Source organism: Ptychodera flava (assembly GCF_041260155.1).
Source record: "Ptychodera flava strain L36383 chromosome 23 unlocalized genomic scaffold, AS_Pfla_20210202 Scaffold_24__1_contigs__length_23054250_pilon, whole genome shotgun sequence".
Taxonomy (NCBI): Eukaryota; Metazoa; Hemichordata; class Enteropneusta; family Ptychoderidae; genus Ptychodera; species Ptychodera flava.
In genome coordinates, this window is record NW_027248278.1 from 3,745,900 (window position 1) to 3,765,440 (window position 19,541).

Here is a 19,541-nt window from a genome sequence, read left to right on the forward strand (position 1 = left end):
CATCACACATACTACATAGTCGATTCTTAACCGTTAATGAGTGGGTGTCCCCCACAATGCAATATAATGATACTAGAAATCGGATAATAAAAGCAATAAATTACTCTAAAAATAAAAATCAAAACATCAATTACAAATGTCCGTCACTTAACATTGGTAGCATTGACGATAAATGTATCTACGTAATATTATCTTGACCTTTTGAATAACAAGGGCAGTCTTGATGATGACGCATACTAAAGGTAAACCACATCACTGACATTAACCTCAGCTAATATAGATTATTGATTAAACGAGATATTTTTACGAGGAACGGGTTCTTTATATACCGTTAAGATCATGCTACTGACAGAATAAGCAGTGATCCCACAACCTATTCTTAGAAAGACTTCTCCCTTACTGGCGAAGAAATATAGGAGTCTCCCAACCTCTAATTTAAGTCTACCGGATTGCCCTATTCTAAAGGTAAGGCTTTACCATCAAACCTGGTGTACAGCGTTCGCGATCGTTAATAAGATATGGGATTTGCTACAAACTGACCGTCCTAAGTCCGGAAAGGATCTTTCTCTTGATGTGATACCAGAGTGACTGCTATAATTGCTCTTCTCAGATACTCAGGGTCTGAGGAGCAAATCTACCCATTTACAACCTCCACCGTTAAAAAACTGTTACATGTCAGATGTCAGTGTTGTCACAGCTATTCTTATACAAGTACAGATTAAAACAAATCGTAAGGAAGCTTATCTCTTATAACCCTTCTAAATTCCGGTTTTGAATTCGAGGCAATTTGAGAAACTGGCCTCATCTACCATGTTGCCTAAACATCTCCAAGCTGTCTTGTTTTTACAATTTGCAAATAAATACCAGGACGTTTCAATTCCGTGGGTCGAAACGCGTCTTACGTCTACAGGATTTCACATATTAGACGATATACATGCCTGAATTTTCTTGGATAGTAAACATACGATTTGCACACTCTTTTGCATGGTAATATCAACCTTGTACATTTTTCTACTGATATATTTTTATTAGCTCATATGTGGTATTTATATAAATACAAAAAAGAGCTTATATGGTGAGTCGATGGCGTCTGTATGTCTGTATGTATGTGGGTATGTATGTGCGGATGTATGTCCGTCATAGGCAAAGGCTACCATAGCGCCAAAGGTACCATCTCAGTATTTGGTGTACAGGTAGATGCAGGGGTTGAGATGTGTCGTTGTTCAAATAAGCATGCCAGTGTCAAAAATATGCAAATGAGGAAAGTAAAGGGGGAAATCCTGCAAATGTGCAGGAGTCGTGGCAGTAACTGAAACAGCCCACACATCTGAGGAAGAGATTTTTTACCTTTAACCTATTTGTATGTAGGGTACCTATAATGTGTGGGGGTGATGGCAGTATCTGAAACAGCTAATTAGTCATTTCCTGTCTTTGTTTATGAACTGTGACATATTTACAGACCTGCTCAAACCATAGACAGTAGAGGGGGGAAGACTGTCTTTGCTCAAACTAAGAGGGACTAGCTGTTTCTGCTATGAATGTTGCTAAAGTTGACATCCAGTACCTAAAGTTTCAGACATTATTTACTTTTGTCATTCTTTTTTTTCTGGTTTAAATATTTCTTGTTTGTTCTGGTTGTACTGTGCAGAAATCATTGTCATAACATCAACCTAGACTTTTCCTGCACTGAACAGATAGAAACAACACTTATTGTTGATCTTTGGTGTGTACCAATTCTGACCAAATTTTAGCGACACCGTATAATTGCGGTATTTTCACTAAGTTCTAACTATTCGCTTCATTGGTAGTCAATTCTTTTGCCGTTTAAAATTTTTAAACTCCGAATAATCGATTACTCACATTTCTTTCAACAGATGTGTCGTTCAGACTTAATCCGTCAAATACTGTTGTTAAGCTGTTTCACAACTACTTGCATGTCAATTAATGCAGGTAAGTCGGACGACTCAGGTTTTTTACCTCATATTTTTTCCGCGTGGAGTGTAACATATTCTGATGTTGTTTGGTTTATCCCAGTTCACTTTTTTCTTTTTTCTAGAAGGCTAGTTCTTAGGACAGAAAATGTCGGAAAAAATCAAAAAACAAAAGGTGATATAAGAATCCTAACAAACATAATGAAGGACAAGCAAAGACAAATCGGAGTCTCTGGTCGTCTAATGAAATGATCCGCTCGAATAATTTATGTAGCTTTTCCGAGGTTATTTACTTTATATCGTTTTACAATAGATTTACCCATTTCTCGGATTTCACTCAAATACTTTCTGTATTTTAATTACAGACTTGTCACTAGAAATATACACTATCTTCAACCCAATGCCTTTCCTGGTTACCTTTGAAACTGGAAGCAATGTGTCTATCGAAGTCATGTCAATTACTGTTAGGAACAATGGCCCAGATGATCTCTCCACTCTAAGTGATGGTCGATTCCATTATAGCATGGGTATGTACATCGTGGCACTTGAAGGGGACAAGATGACGGATCCGGTTCAAGTTAAATCCTTCTCACTAAACGATGACGTAGTTCTGCGTCGCTCAAATGGCATTATCGCTGGTGGTGGCCAAGCCTACCAAGTCCCTGATTGGCCAACTGCTGTGATTAACTACCCAGCCGAGAAATGCAAAACACATAGCCACCTTTGTGTTGTTATAGAACACCTTGGTAATTACACAGACTACAATGGTGACAATGACTTCTTCTGCCTGCCATTTGTCGATGGTGTATTCAGTGAATCAGTTGGACAAACAAACTGCCCATCAGGTAAGTCTTTCTCGGATGCTTGACAAGAGAATATCAGCCAAGATTTAGTACGTCTTCTTATGTATTCTACATAAATGTATACAGGAACTCTTTGAAGAAAGGCTCAATTATGGATCATTGACCAAGGAGGTTGACACAGAGGCAGACACACACAGACAGAGACTGACAGAGAGACAGGGAGATACAGAGATAGCTAGATTGTACAGATGTGCAGATAGATGGACAGCGTACTATATATTCAGCTTCAAAGTCAATATATTGAGTTGCTGTATGACTAATAACGAGCAGTATGATAGAACAGTGAACCGTAGAAAACTTTTATAAGGGTTGATATCATGCAGAGTGTGTATTTGAAAGATATAGGATTGTAATGAATTCTATATTATGGTAAAAAACATTTTTTTTATACTTGTAGACGTTGTACCTGTTGCGGTTGAGATAACAGCTGCGAAGTCACTGAAATATCTTTATGACTTACCGACTGCAGTCACTATCGACATTCGTCTTCATAATGCTGGCGGCACTGTGGTACCTGGTGGAGTTCAGAATATTGGATTTAGCGCCTATATCGCCAGTCACGACCGTGCAGATGCTGATTTGAAAATCAACTTGGGTGACGTCAACCTCACCGCTTCAAATTTGTCTGATTCTATTGGTCCATGGAGTGATACCAAATATAGTAACATCGTGATAGAAGTAACTGTACCTGGGCAAAACTGTAGTGATTTCAAGTATCTTTGCATCGTCTTCGAGAAGGGTAAATGTCTTTAATCAATTACATCTTTAAAAAAAGTCAATCCAAAATTTACAAAATACTTCCGTTCAGTTAGTTAAGATACTCTGCTCGTGTACTTTGCGTAATTTGCTTGAAAATTTTAGGCGCGATAAAACAAACATAAAAGAAAAAAGATCAAATATGTCTATGCTTTTTTGGCAACTTTTTAAAAATCAGTTCATCGCAAATGAAATCAAAGTAGACTCGTTCCTAATATCAGTTGATATGACCTATTTTATTCTTTTGTTGCAGCCACTATAAATGCAACGTTTGAAGATGACAAAAGCAACAATTTTCTTTGTCAGCCATTCAGTGATGTTACCGATGGTGGTGTTGGAGTTATTGTCTGCCAAAATAATCAGGAACTCCCTACCAGGTCTTCTTTTGTCGAATGGTGGGTTGTTCTTGCGGTGATCATCTTCGCTATTGTCGCTGTCGGCCCAGTCTGTGTTTGCCTTTTGTGTAAATTCTACATCAACCTCTACAGGAAGAAACGCAAGGTTGACATTGAGCAACTGCCGGGAAAAGACATTGAAGAGAGAGGTGTAAACAAAAAGGATACTGAAAAATCGAAAGCTTCGACGGCGTGGACAATTTAATGTACTTTAAGTTTATTTTCCGAAATACACTTAATTGTAAATCCATCAATGCTTGTCTATGTACATATGTATGTCCCTCGTTGTGTCGCTCTCTCATTTTTATCTGAAAACAGGACCTGGTGAAATTTTGTAGCTGTAATCAGCGAATATTTATCACAATTTCTTTCTTTATAGTGGTTAAGTTCTGTATTGTGAATGTTATTGTATTCTATGTTGCTATGTTTTATGGCTATATTATACTATTGAGAAAATGTAAACACCGTCCTATTGACGTCAAGAAAGGGTTGTTTTCTGCTTACTGTAAAATATTTTGCTGCAATTTATTGTTCAACTACAAATCAAAAGTTTTGAACAAACTAAATGTCATGTATAACAATGTTTAGAGGAGGCTTCTTGATGTATCTGCTGGTAGCAGTGCATCAAATATGTTTGTTTCTATTAAATCTCACAGAGAAGTTATCCGACATAGTATTTACAACTGCAAATGCAAAATTGATTGATCTCCGAACGCAATGATTTCTGTTATATGTAAATCAGAGTGGCATTGCCAAAGCGACATTATCTGTTTCTGGAGGAAGCAGTTGTACACATTCAAGTTTACTCTTTCTCTTGCATGTAGTAATTTACTCATTATCTCCGTTTTAGTTTTCCATATTTTTGAATCACTTCAGTATAATTTTCCTTATGTTTGTGTAATGCTGCTATGGACACATTGTCTGAAATTAACTTTGATATATAAAATAAATAAATTTCTTTCATTGTGTTCTTATATTTATAGACGGAGAAAAATTAAGCAAGGGCTGTTTCCCGGACGATGATATGTAATATTTATAATACTAAATTAAAAATGTAAATTACATACTGTCTTGAAATATGTAGCTTTTCGTCCATTAAAATCGTATTTTTATACAAAAATATGTATTCTATGCGACATACATAAGGAAAATACTTTCAATGTATCGACAATTCTCATTGTGCAGTTTGACTGCACATAGGTATCAATAAGCCTTACGGCAAATGACATGGCTGGCATTACAATATTGACATTAAATATATTAAAAGACAGGCCTAACAAGAAGTAACGTCTGTGTGATCTATCATCATCATTTCCAGCAAATACATCTGTCTATAAATATACTATTCGGAGAATAATTTTAATAAACACATTTTGTTCGAATATCGTTGAATTTCGTTTCTTGAGGTTGTCTCATTGAAACTTATAACATAAACATTTGCCCCTGACATTGCTAATTAATAGACAGTGAAATGTGTACGCCAATCTGCAACAAAAATAGTAAACTAATGCACAGAAATACCCTGATATAGATATATGATTTATGAGTGTATTATTTCATCATTCTGGGATTAGACCCATATACACTTTTGAATACAATTATACTTCTTGTCGCCATTTAAAATTGTTGCAACTAATCTTGAGCTGTCGATTACAATGGGACGTCTCATATATTACCGATGTTCTTGTATTTCATGCAAGATATTCCAATCACAACAGTCTCTAGTAATAACCACATGAGGGCACAAAAACCATTATTTTTACCGTTCGACCTATGCTAAAAAGCCAGGGTTATAAATGTGGAAGTTCTTTAACTGCTTAGAGTGACGGGAACCTACAAAACGGTACTCGGCTGAGTGCACAGTACTCATATTAAGTATATAAGCGGCTTTACTTCATTATACAACGTTTATAGACGATATTGCTAGCTTCATTGAAATTTCATTGCCACAGCTCATCATATCTTCATATTGTGTAAATTAAAAGTACCTTCTCTGATAAAGGTTGTTTTGTGTTTATAATTTTACTATGGGAGAATGGACTGCTGTAGCAGGACCTATATATCATGATTAATTAAAATTCAAAGTACCAGTTTGCTTTACTTACACTCTAAAAAGCCGTAGTTCATCTAATAAAATTACATGAAATGGTTTTCTAAAAACCCGAATTTTAAAATAAATCAGAAGTGATGCTTAAAATATGACATTTTGATGGAATGAATGAAGCCAAGTGTAAGCATCCCCAAAAAGGATAAGTTTACTGTACTGTACCAATAACACACTTACTAATTGTGATTTCTTTCGAAGGAAAAACATTTCGTTGAGCAACCATATTGCTAGCTTCTCCTGCCATAGAATAGTAGTATAATTGTTATACTATCAAATCAGTAATTTGATAATCAGACCGAATCATTCATGTGTCGGGAAACCGTTGATTGTAGCTTATAGTTTTAGCCATACTAAGTGGTACACAAGATTGCTATTTTATGTGTAATAAAAGAGTAAACTGTTTACTGACAAACCTGTATTTTTAGGAATATTATAGTTGTAACAAAATTATATCGCAGCGGTCTCTAAAGTGTAATGCAAACTGTATAGCATCTCTTAACATGCGGGAAAATATATAGAAAAAATTGTTAGTTTCATAAAGCAAAGGAACAAATTTATAGCCATCCTTTCAATCCACTGAAACGTTGACAGGTTACGTTCTCGCACTCAATTCACGCCCCGTTCCCTTCGTTGATCTTTTAAATACCAGATGATTTATTGAAGCTGGTTAGGTATTTGGTCATTACCTACAAAATCGTAAAACCTACGCTACTATTGAGCATTGACTGTTGTTTGACCCATCGATCGTTATGTGTTGTCACAAGGCATCTTGAACTTTCGATGAACTCTGAGAGATATTATATCGGTTGACGTTGCTCAACTTGTGTCATCGTTAAGATAACGTTTCGTGGCTTTACAAAGATTGTAAAGTGAAAATTGTAGTAGAGTTAACGTTTTGGAGGGTCTTTTTGTGACACGCAAAATGATATTGTGCACCTACCAAAATTTTGCTGGGCTGAAATCTCATGCAAACTTGTCATATCAATATGCATTCCTTAGCGGCACAATGTTATTAATGTTTTCGTCAGAAAAGTACCTCACCCTCACCAAGTTACTTTTTTTCTCCAATACAGTTGGTATGAAACATTTGATTTTATCCTGAGAGTATAAAAAGCACTAACCTGCCCTTGACACATTCTAGTCAGATTCAAAGAGAGAAAAAGACAGTTTACATTCATCAATATACATCTTCAAAGAATGTCAACTACGAATATTAGAAAATACATTTTTCTTTATGACTAATAGAATTTTACCTTCATAAATTGGTTATACCAAGCGTTGTAATATTGTGAAATTAACAGCGCATATTGGCTAATGTAAAACCAATAATTCTTCTCAAAAGGGAAAGGAATACAAACCATTACATACAGTACGAACGTCGCTTGACATTGCAAGCGTGACCCTGCACGTCTTTACGTAGTTTTGACCATGTCAATGGCAAGGTCAGATTATCGATGATTACGAATTATCACAATTTTGACCAATCACGTGCCTCACTACCGTAACATAAAGGTTGATGGCTTCCGGACAAAATCTTTTACGAGGAAGAATGTCTTCATATAACCTGTGACGAACGTACTGCCCTCAGAATACGGATACATCCTACAACCACCTTACGTTCTTAGAAGATCTTCCTACCTGAAAACGACGACCCCGACAGCATTTGAGGCATTTTGTACTTTCCCATCTAACCAGCAGTTTCTTACCTGGATATTTTTGCTATTTCAGAAGGTAAGACTGGCATGATGTAACTTTTCTGTCAATCAGCAACCACATTTTACATTTTTATACTACGAGCGAAGATACTTAATATGAAATATGTTCCTTCGCTTTTGTGAAGCTAATACTGCAAACAATGTCAGTCAACACATTTTTCAGATGCACTAGTTTACTGATACATAGTTGAGCAAATAATATTGTGTTCATAAGGAAACTAATTTGCAACGCAAACAAGAAAACGTTCACTGGTATGAGATATATGCTGATGCAAAGAGCTCCCTCCGTTGACATACAATCTTTAAAGCAAGATTTTATCTTTTTTGACTTTTGTCTCCCAGATGAGTTGCACTGGACAAATTCGCCAAATGATATTGCTGAGCGTATGTGTGACAACGTGCATCTCTACTAATGTTGGTAAGTATGGTATCTTTTGCTTGTTGTCCTTTAAGGTGCAACGTAATGCTTCAGTTAAAAATGTATTTGCCAAGTTTATACAGATGTTGACTCTCTATTTATCGAAAAAGACTTACTTAAACCAGGACCCTTAATTTCGTGTTGTTTTACTGTACCAGATACTTTTATTCTGTATGGCAACTTGTAAAAATGTTTTATGTTTTTATTCTTTTTACATTATAGACTTGTCACTAGAAATTTACACTATATTCAATCCGATGCCGTTTATGGTGACATTTGAAACCGGAACCAATGTGTCAATCAACGTCATGTCAATTACTGTCAGAAACAATGGCCCAGATGATATCCCCTCTCTACATGATGGTCAGATACATTATGATATTGGTATGTACATAGTGGCTTTGAAAGGAGGCGAGATGCAGGACCCAGTTCAAGTTCAATCTTTCTCACTTAACGATGAAGTCGTTCTACGACGATCAAATGCCATTGCTCCTGGTGCTGACCAAGCCTACCAGGTACCTGATTGGCCAACTGCTGTGATTAACTACCCAGCCGAGAAATGCAAAACACACAGCCACCTTTGTGTTGTCTTGGAACACGTTGGAAATCACACAGACAACAATAGCGACAACGACTTCTTCTGCCTGCCATTTGTCAATGGCTTATTCAGCGAATCAGTGGGACCAACAAACTGTCCTTCTGGTAAGTATGCTGTGGCTACTTTGGCTTATAAGTGAACCCATATTATTCTGAGCAGAAAAACTATGACAAGCCAAAATATACCTATAAGCAGATAACATAAACATATAGCTGTGTATCAAAGAGATGATAGATAGATAGATAGATAGATAGATAGATAGATAGGTGAATAGAAGGATTACTTACTTACTTAATTAATTAATAATTAATTAATTAATTGATTGATTAATTAATTAATTAATTAATTAATTAATTAATTAATTGATAGATTACAGAAACACAAAAAGGACGTTCTCGTAAAGTAATAAAACCATTACAATGAGTCCTCCTCATGCTTGGTCGATAGAAAACATTTAATCTTTTTACCCCATAGATATTGTACCAGTTGCAGTTAACGTGACTAGTGCAGAAACGCCAACCTTTGTTTATGACACACCAACCACAGTCACCATCGATGTTCAGCTTCATAATGCTGGCGGCACTATAGTACCAGGTGGAATTGAGAACATTTGGTTCAGCGCTTTTGTAGCCAGTAACGACAGTGCAGATGCTGACTTGAAAGTCTACTGTGATGACGTCAACCTAAACATTACAAATATGTCTGATTCTGTTGGTCCATGGAGTGATACTGTATACAGTGATGTCACCGTAAAAGTTACTGTTCCAGGGCAAAATTGCAGTGACTTCAAGTATCTTTGCATTGTCTTCGAGAAAGGTAAGTGTCTTATCAGGATACAATAGCTAAGGTAATAGGCAAGTAGAGAAATAGATATTTGCCAAAACAGTCACTGAATTCATTTTGTTACAGACAGTAACGTGCATGTATACTGTCAATAATAAGGCAATAATGGCATTACATAATGAATTAAAAACAATGCATTTTACGGATTGATATTTACTTCGTTATTCTAAGTTTTTTTTTCCGTTAACAAAAGGATAACTACTAATAAATTTTGACAGGGAATATATATTTCACGAATATTTTGAAAACAGCTAACATCAAAACAGCGAGACAAAAAGTTTACAAATATAGCAGTTAACGTATTATTATATCTTATGTACATGGAAACACGTTTGTTAGTATTAACTTTTATCTATTAAATATATTCGACTTTCCATTTGTTGCAGGATCTGAAAATGCCACGTTCCAAGACGACGACAGCAACAATCTCATCTGCCTGCCATTTGGTGCTGGTGTTGTTCTCTGCCCAACTGATCACGAACTACCCGCTAACCATTCTTTCCTAGAGTGGTGGGCTATCCTGGCAGTCATATTTTGCACCATGGTAGCTGTTTGTTCAATTTTTGTTTGTCTTTTGTGCATAATTTACATTAACTTGTTCAGGAAGAAAAACAAGATTGATGTTGAGAAACAGCCAGCTAAAAACATTGTAGTCGTAGATGATGTCAACAAGATACAAAGTTCACATCCAAACACTTTGACAAAATGTAAAATTCAATACACATGAGTCCAATCAAGAGGTCATATTTCGTATTAAATTTAATATCTCACATGATGTATTTGTGCACATAAACATGAGAGAGTATATTTCCATTCTGTCGATGTGTAAACACAGAAATTAGTAACTTCAAATAGCATCAATATTTTGTGTCCATGTATGTATATATGTACTAGATATAAGTATATATTTTTTACTATGTCAGTTTGTAAATGTTCCTTAAAATATAAATTATGATAAAGGGGAAGTTCAAAGATAACGTGCTCTTGCAATATGTATTGACAAATATTTACATACAATTAGATAATATTCTATATTTAGAAATTATCTGATAAATGATTGAAGAACTACTTTTCATTCCAATGAAACTGTATTACCACATTTTATACATTGTATTAAACTTTTCAACCGAAATCACAATGTTTTGTTTCTTATATTAGAATTTTATAATGTGACAGCTTGTATGTTCATAGCTAGTTTTTAAGACGATTGGTGGCATGGGTACATGGTTTTGAATTATTGAAGATAGTGTGACAGCTGGAGGAGTATATTAAATTCTGTATTCTATTTCCAGATGACATTTTTACATTGAATTGCCTGTTATTTGGTTTGCATAACACGTAAGCGAAATCAAACGTATTAAACAAACAGTCAAATCGCAATTAAATACATTTAAAGCTTTATGCGGATAATCGCTGCTAGATTCCAAGTGAAACACGAATTTTGCGAAAGGTCAGTCAGAATGCAATAACACAGATATTCCACAGCGGTTCTTGCCTTGAATACTGTCATTTGTACCAACTGTCGTTTCACACTTGCCATGAAATATCTCCACAGCAGATAAGTAGCAATGTAATATCAACATATCGGACAAATCTGGCGGCAGCTTGCCTCATGCTGTGGCCCACTCTGATTCATCTACTCTGTATTAGTCAATGTACATTGTACTAGTCCTCATAAATTGTGCTAATCATGATGAGGGTTAGATACCCGTTACGTTCGACATTATTTAGAAATATTTCTTTTCAGTTTACTATAAAATCTTCCTTATGAATTAAGACTTTTGTACTGAATTCAAGATATATCCAATTTTGTTCCTTTTTCAACGTTTTCGATTTTTGGGCAAGGATATGCGTAGTTGATAGGCTGTTTTGCCTATCGTGTACAGCGTGGCGTATATCCTAACCGATGAGCAGTCCTATACTAAACACCGTTTTAGTAGACGGAGCAGAGTCCAGTCATTTATTTCCGGCGAAATTGTTATAATACTGCATGATGGAAGAAACGACTACTTCAAAGATTGCGATCAGTAACCATCCTACTTCATGGCCATTTTATTATTCCGAGTCACTAACACAAACTCCGTGGCGAGTTTCGCTGCCGATACCATGACTTCTGATTTGAAGGAGGTATTCATCTGAAAAAAATAGCGTTATGTTTCACGTGGCCTATGTTCACTAGTTTTTCAGAAAATTTGACAGTCTTTTGTCAGTCTGTCATCAACTACGTTTATCCCAAAATCGCAACAACGCTGTCGTCTACTACTGCACCGTGACCAGTTCAGTTTACTCTGTAGTTTCCGTTCGTATGCTACTCATCCCGCCATTCAATAATATTTTGCATGTGGAGCGAAATGACATTTTTATCCAATCAGAGTTTGTGTAATATATACCGCTTTCGAGTATAAGTATTTCTCCTACGTCTGGGACGATTTCTGATCGATTTTTCTCTCACCGTCGATCCAATATTCCCAGTGGACAGGACCATTCTCATAGCAGTTCTCTTATTGTTGTTTCGTAGAGTACCCTCCCGGACAGTTGGCACTGCAACTAAATCGCAGTTTCGATCGGCACGGCTGGGTATGACAATTTCACACAAGGAAAACACGGAAGATAAACAGAAAATACCGGAACCGAAAATGTTGTAATATTTGGTTCGAAAAGCTGTATAGCATGGAGGTAGCACAGATAACATTACATTATCGTGATCAACATCATCGATATCATTATTTTTCGCGACGATTTTCGCAAGAGATGTCAATTATGGCAAAGTGACTAGTTCGTCCCTCGCGAAATAATATGGTGAAAATCGTGTCCTAAACAATATGTTGTGTGTTGCGTAGGTATCCTTCGTGCATATTTTTCACGCCATGAAAAGTAGCATTGGCGTGCGTCGTCGAGATGGTACGAACCGTTGAAGACTGAAATTAGGGGCCATAGACTGAGGCATACTTTATCGACCCCCCTGGCTGCAACAACGTTATTGGTCGTACGTCGACGGAAACTATACCGGTATACGTGCAGAAGCACACATGAACAAAACGGCCGGTGTCAGGGCCACAAAACTGTCAAAAGTAAAGCCAGCATACGCGACATTAATTATTTGCCATATAACAGCCGTTCCTGTGGTGTTTTTACGATTTCTCGTCACTTGGTTGTCTCCCATGAATGATAAAGTTACTTTACAGGTAGTCAATCATATCGCAAGAAACGTAATGCTATGAACACATATTGACTTAACTAAGTGATATGTTTACCCGGCTAGCATTTATGTATCCACTCAACTCACGTGACTCATAATGGTTGAAAGCAGTTTGAATCCGAACCCTGTTTCCATTGAACCCAGGTTAAACATTTGGTCGATTTATTTCATCTAACGAAACAAATCTTCCATTTTACAATAAAATACTTCGGTACATATTCATTTGGCTAATAAGTACAGATCATCAAACATAGTATCTAGTATTGCTTTTGGGCCACGATACGTCAGGAAAATGTCACATGCATTATATAATGATCTGTTTGATTTGAATCAACTGGAATTTTATTTTCTTAATAAATCGTTGCAATACCTTTACCCTTCAATAGAAACCAAGCATGATCTAAAGTATACACTAAACCATCTTCAAGTCAACACTTTCAGGAATCCTGGCTAATTCTCGGATGTTGAACGTTGGTCTCCCTGTCGCCGCTCGTCCTTCAGACACAAAGTCTGACCAATTCGACCATCCCGCCGCTACAAATATTGCGGCTCCTGAAAATGGAAATATGCGTGGTTGAGGTCAAATGGCCGTTTGAGATGGGGAAAGCTAAAATGGCCAGTGAAGTATGTGTATTTTGCCAATGAATGAATGTCTGTGCCTCTTTTGCCAAGTCATGTTGACATAGTATCTGTGTTTGTTGACCCTTTATCCACATAAACAACTTTTGCGAATCTGCGAACAATTTCCATGTTGACAAGATACAAAATCAATTTTTGCATTCAAGCAGCAGTTTCCTTCACAAAAAGGCATTTACCCACAGTTCTTGAATTTCATCCCGTTTTACTCCAAATTTATAATCATGTCGTTGAAACTGGCTACACAAGAATCTTAAAATTGTGTACTACTTGCAAAGAACAATTGCAACTGGATTGGCGAGGTATTACGTCACTATGCTACTTCAATTATTAGCTGTACATTCATATATGATACGCAGGCACTATAATATATAATTGAACTTACTGTAAGCAATTTCCTGTTCAACAAGAGAAAGCGTGTAATAATCTTTAAAGAGATATTGGTACTTCGGAGGAACTTTTAAATCCCGTGAGATGTAAATTCGATTTCTTGGTAGTCTCCCCGAGAAGATGTCAACTATTTCCTGAAAACAGACAGAAAGAAAATAGTCAAAAGTATTAAGCCTCGTGTTCTTTTCTTGTACTAGACCCCTGAGTATATTAAAATGTTTTTACATATATATAGCAAGACTGCCAAATCAAAAACGGAATGGCAAAGAGAACGGTTTTGTGAAATTCACGAGGATGAATACGAAAAAGAATATTTCACGAATAGAACTTATATCATTTGGTAAATAATACAATTACTACGTTTCCATTTCCATTTCTTAAGTTAGAAACAGATACATATGCTTTGGAAAAAGTTCTTTGCTACCTTATAGTGGTGTGCTTTGAATTTTTGGCAATACACAAACTATACATACTGTCTAAATTGAGGGGTTCACAACAGTGCCAGACGTAAGTATCGTCTCGGTGAAAATATCAGGCAACCATGCGCGTGTTGAAACATTGTCTGGAAGGAGGTAACACGAATTCAAAACAACAACATCATCACCACTACATATCCACACGCATCCCGTTAAGTGTCCAGAAGGCATCATTTGCTAGGATTTTTTGTGCGCATCTGGTGACGTCGTTTTGACTCCGTCTGACCTCCTTCCAGACCATGTTTCAATGTTACACAGTTGATTTCTTTGTGATTGACAGATGCTACAGCTGAACGATAATTGCTACTGACAGTGTTTGCTACCCCTCTATTTAGACAATGTCTTGTTCCTGTATTGCCAACGGTTTAACGCAAACAACTGTAAGTGTCCACAATTGACCTAGTAGGAAGCAACAAACCCGTTATCCGCTGGGATGCACAGATTACTGGATAGTGTACCCAAATAACTTTTGATAATAATAGAACACGGTAAGAAAGCCCTACTAGCTTTTTAACATCACTAGGAAGGCAGATATGTACCACTGGAACATAATTCCATGTCAATTAGGGTCGTTAGAAGGAAACAAGCTTAAGATTCGGTTAGGAAAAGGAAAGACTTAAAAGGAGGGAAATATTCACACTAAATAGTTAAACGCTTACATTGAGATGATTATTTGTTTTTCTAACAGTTTGCTGAAACTGTGTCGCTATTCATGTCCCTGCAGTTGTGCTTAATGTCAGCTCAAATGTCGACAATGCATTTGAACAAGTAATCTGCTCGAGGTCAATGTTTCTAAACACAAAAACGAAGTCGTTATCCTTTTATAATGAACAATCACTTAACAAGTTCAACATTAAGGACTAAAATCGCACCCACCAGAGACCACAGTGGACACGCAATATAAAGACACTCAATATTTTCTTTCTTCATCAAATCTAGCACAGCATCCACAGCAAGATCTGCCAGTTTACGAACTTCTTTCCTGATTGCTTCGCAGTGACCTTTGTATTTTTCATGCCCGAAATAACATCTGTAATTTGATCGATTTGTGTCCATCGTAAGATGAGTCACGAGAGTAACAAATAAATGAGGTAACATGGGAAAACCAAACAAACAAGCAAACTAACAACCACATATAAACAAACCAACAGCAAAAAGCAAAGGCATTATGGTCATAAGGTGATGTACTTGTAGGTTTGTCAATATTGTGTTTTAGAAACAGCCAGTCTCCTTGTGATCCATTATTTATGCATGTGAGTAATGTATGACTTTGTCTTTCGTTGATTTGTACTGAATTTGTCTGTCATTTTTAACCATCGTAACTCACGCATTGACAACGTGCCTGTGTAGCCAATGACGATTTCAATCATTTAAACTGATTTTCAATGGAAATCCCCATCATCCTTGTCAAATCATTTGCCATTTTAAGTAAAACCTACCGTTGCTCGGTTGACTTGTTTCTCCAGTGGTATGTTAAGAAGCGGTCTCCCTCACAAATCCCATCAACTAATGAGTCAGCTGCACGTCTTATTTTCGGTGTTCGTAACAGATGTTTAGCCACTGCCCTGTTCATATCCTCTCTTTTATCTGCTGTTAGTTGCACTCTCAGCAAGGTGTCAGTGGCAAAAGCAATACATTTTTCATCTTTAAGTGTCTCAATGAGGTCATCTAGCGTGCAGCCAGGTTCCAAGTTCATGATCGCTTCCTCATTGGGAAGGTGAATATCGATGACCCGTTCATAACGTGCAAGTCTAGTTTTCTTGTAACCTTGCGTTGAGATATTCCATCCTATGACTTTTGTATTCTCTGAATCGCAGAACTCTTGGTATTGCTCAAGTGTAGTCAAGGGCAACAATCTTTCCAACATATCAACATCAAATGTATCATTAAATGACCTTAAATGTTCAACGGTAATTCCTCTCACGTGACCGCCATGAAGGAAAAATGGAAGTAAGACTAAAGTTCGATTTGTCAGCAGCGAGAAGATGACACCATTCTTGAACTTTTCGTACTGGCTGTTAGACCCTCCTCCCATTTTTGTCTTGATAGGTAAAATGTATTGAGTGATGCTGGTTTTAGAGGCAGAATGTAGTTTTGTGTGAGTTTTGGTGCCGATAACTTTGCTCACTTCAGCAACCGTAGCATGTTCTGGTAAATTCGTAGTAACTCTTTTCCAAGAAGGCATACTATAGTCAATTTCCTTTCCATGTTGGCTGATAATGAAATTTTTCTGATTTCCACAAGGCCATGGATTGAAATAAACAAAGGAAGCATTCAATATTGACTTACGCTGTCGTTATATCACACTGATAAAATCCAAGTACTGATATAGTATAGGGCCATGCAGTCTGTACATTTTAACCATTTACTATATTGTTTTGGTTTCTTTTAGTTTATTTTTCACTGTTTAAGGTGGTATGCGGCCCGTTAGTAAAAGATTAACACATTTCCTTCAGACAATTCTCTTACCAAATCAACAAGAACAATCAGAGGTCATCGTCCAAAGTTTGGAACTAGAGCAACAAATTGCCTAACATTTTGCGAAATTTGCAATTCATATTGGCCGCAAACCCTGTGTTTCTCTACCAGGAGGAGTAATATTTTGGACTGTCGAAAAAATAAGACGCTTGAAAAAGCTCTGAAGTTATCCCCAAAAAGGGGTAGATCACAAAAAATTGTAGACATTCAAGAGTTCGAATATCTGTACGGGACTCGTTCTACCTTAATGATTCATTTGTTTTCAATACCACTTTCTAATTCAGGGACATGCTCGTGTTTGCTTATGTTGTGTCAACATGTCTCGTTATTAGTTTATTTTTTGTCACAAGGCATCTTGCTTACTGATTTGATAAATGCATGTTTACTGCATGTCACTACCGTCATATGAGAGTTTAACAACCAATCTTCCTTCTTGTGTATTCCATCGTGTTCCGGTTTTTACAATGAAAACATGATGAGCACTAGTCAATGTTTACCGATTTCCAACACCAGACAATGTCTTTTATTTATTTCATTTGTCAACCATTTATCATTGCACCATACGGTAGAATTAACAAATCTATCTTATGTCTTATGCCGAAACATTCCCAAAAATGATTTAATTTTGAGATCTATTTGTGTCTATCGGCTTGACTCAATAAATCATTTTGCTGGTTAAACATCGCCTATAAACATCCCCAGCACTAAATGGGTATGTTTGGTCTTAAGGTTCACAACTTATTACCAATAAAATCAACTGTCTTCATTGCCACTCGATATTTTGAGCGCGATCTGCTACGATGCTGTTACGTTCGCATGCAATTAAATGTAGAAAGAAATATATAATTTTACATACCTGTGTCTTTGAGAGTGCGAAGTAAGAATTATTTCGCGTCGATACGTACCAGCGCCTGATGTAAAACATAGCCACTATGATTAGCATCAAATATAGGCAACACAGAACTACCCTTCGGTAACCCCTCAACCACATGTTTCCGTCGTTTCTAGAAATTGGAAACGTGCTCCCTAGAAAAATTTAAGCTATCCTTATAGAATAATTTAGGTTAACACGTCTAGAAGAACTATTGCAGAGCTACGAGAACAGATGCCTCCTTTGATACTACAGGTTTGCCCTCGTGGATGATTGAATTAAAGTGTTATTGTCCTGATGCAACAGACTGTAGATAGTTAAGCATGTAGTTTATAAATTATTGTGTGACGTTTATACATATCAATAAACAGATCACATATCAGGAGGAACGAAACAACGTTATTCGATAATGGTCATTGAAAGTTTTCTTATTATGTTCCTTTATAAAAATGTGCTCTTGGAGATGTTGTGTCATTCAGTTCTTTTTTGATAAGTAACCAAGGAAGACGTGCTCAAGCGTGAGCTAATTCGCTTCTGGTATCGAACATCCATACTTTTTAGGTCATTGCATTCAGTGTTTTATTCGATTGGAATGTCTGTCGTTTATTGCGACCATGTTATACACAAATAATATCTACATGTATTAAATGTTGTAATAAAATGCTGTTCAATTTTTAAACAAATTTCCACTGCACAAGGTGAAATTATGTTGAATGTATCGTTTAATGTCGTTGAAACTCGCTTTTGCGGTTGAATTAACTCCTTCTAGACAACTCAACGCTCGTTGTCCTAGTCGGCTGTATCTTGACGAAATAAACCATACAATAGGCAATTGACGGTGACACAATATTTTTTGACCTATATGTGTTCTGGTGCTACAACTTAAACTTTACTAATGAAATGCAGGTCTTCCACTTTCCGGTGGCATTTTATTTTAAACCTGAAATATGGAAACAATACCTTTCTAGAAACTTGTCATGGAACATTTGACCTATTAATTGTTTTCCGGTTCAAAAGAATAAGTGGATAAATAATCAGTTTTATTGAACTTATGGACAAAAAATGATCAAGGACAACTTTATCGAAAAGTATTTGAGATCTAGTATAAAGACGATAAATGACGTCTTCATAATATTATTAGTAATTAGCGTACACTCTGTGGCCTTCGTGTAACTCCAGTCTGTATTCCCCATTTTGTTGATTGTAAACCATGCATTCGAGTGAGTTCAGCAAGTCTACGCCACTCAAGAAAGGCTACTAAAACTGGTTGGGCGTCAGTGAATGTGTCAGTAATGACGTCCAAACAAAAGCTAAACAATTACCATTGCACAAATGATTGATCTCGTAACGTCCCTACATACTTCAGCTTTTGATGAACTCTGGTTTAATGGGCCCTAATTAAGAATTTTTAACATCAATAAAACTGTATTTGCTTTATCTACCTTTATGAGGCACTTTTTAATGGAGATAATATTCGAAGACTAATTGAATACTGTTTCATGGCACATTCTTTTGAAGTCTTTTGACCTATGCCTATAATATGCAGTACTGGTTCCAAATTGAATCATATGCTACAACATATCATTACATCCTTTTACAAGTTCAATTTAATTCTTATTATGTTTCAGTCTGATAAATGCGTGGCCGCCTTTTTCAGTATTGTATTATCTATTAATTGCATTTTAATGAGGTCTTCCTTGTAGCATGTCTTAAACTTTAAAAATGCATTGTTTTGCTTTTATTGGTGAATAATTCTGATGAAATGCCGGGGGTTAGAAAAAATACTGCGTATGGATGTGACGCCTCGATCAATCATCCTTATGCAATTAAACACGTAACAATATATAGCACATACTACATAGTCG

The 19,541-nt window shown here is 36.4% G+C and overlaps 2 protein-coding genes across 2 annotated transcripts; both read left to right on the forward strand.

The window, feature by feature from the left end:
- Positions 1-372: 372 nt before the first annotated feature.
- On the forward strand, positions 373-5,214 carry LOC139124914 (uncharacterized). Its single transcript, XM_070691021.1, has 5 exons — positions 373-465; positions 1,875-1,950; positions 2,297-2,776; positions 3,192-3,533; positions 3,804-5,214. The coding sequence occupies exons 2-5, from the start codon at positions 1,875-1,877 to the stop codon at positions 4,148-4,150; spliced, it is 1,245 nt and encodes a 414-aa protein (XP_070547122.1). The 5' UTR covers positions 373-465; the 3' UTR covers positions 4,151-5,214.
- A 1,844-nt stretch (positions 5,215-7,058) lies between these two features.
- On the forward strand, positions 7,059-10,621 carry LOC139125104 (uncharacterized). Its single transcript, XM_070691215.1, has 6 exons — positions 7,059-7,128; positions 7,641-7,783; positions 8,110-8,185; positions 8,408-8,887; positions 9,258-9,599; positions 10,013-10,621. Exons 1-6 carry the CDS (start codon positions 7,059-7,061, stop codon positions 10,351-10,353), a joined length of 1,452 nt encoding a protein of 483 aa, XP_070547316.1. The 3' UTR covers positions 10,354-10,621.
- The last annotated feature ends 8,920 nt before the right edge of the window (positions 10,622-19,541 follow it).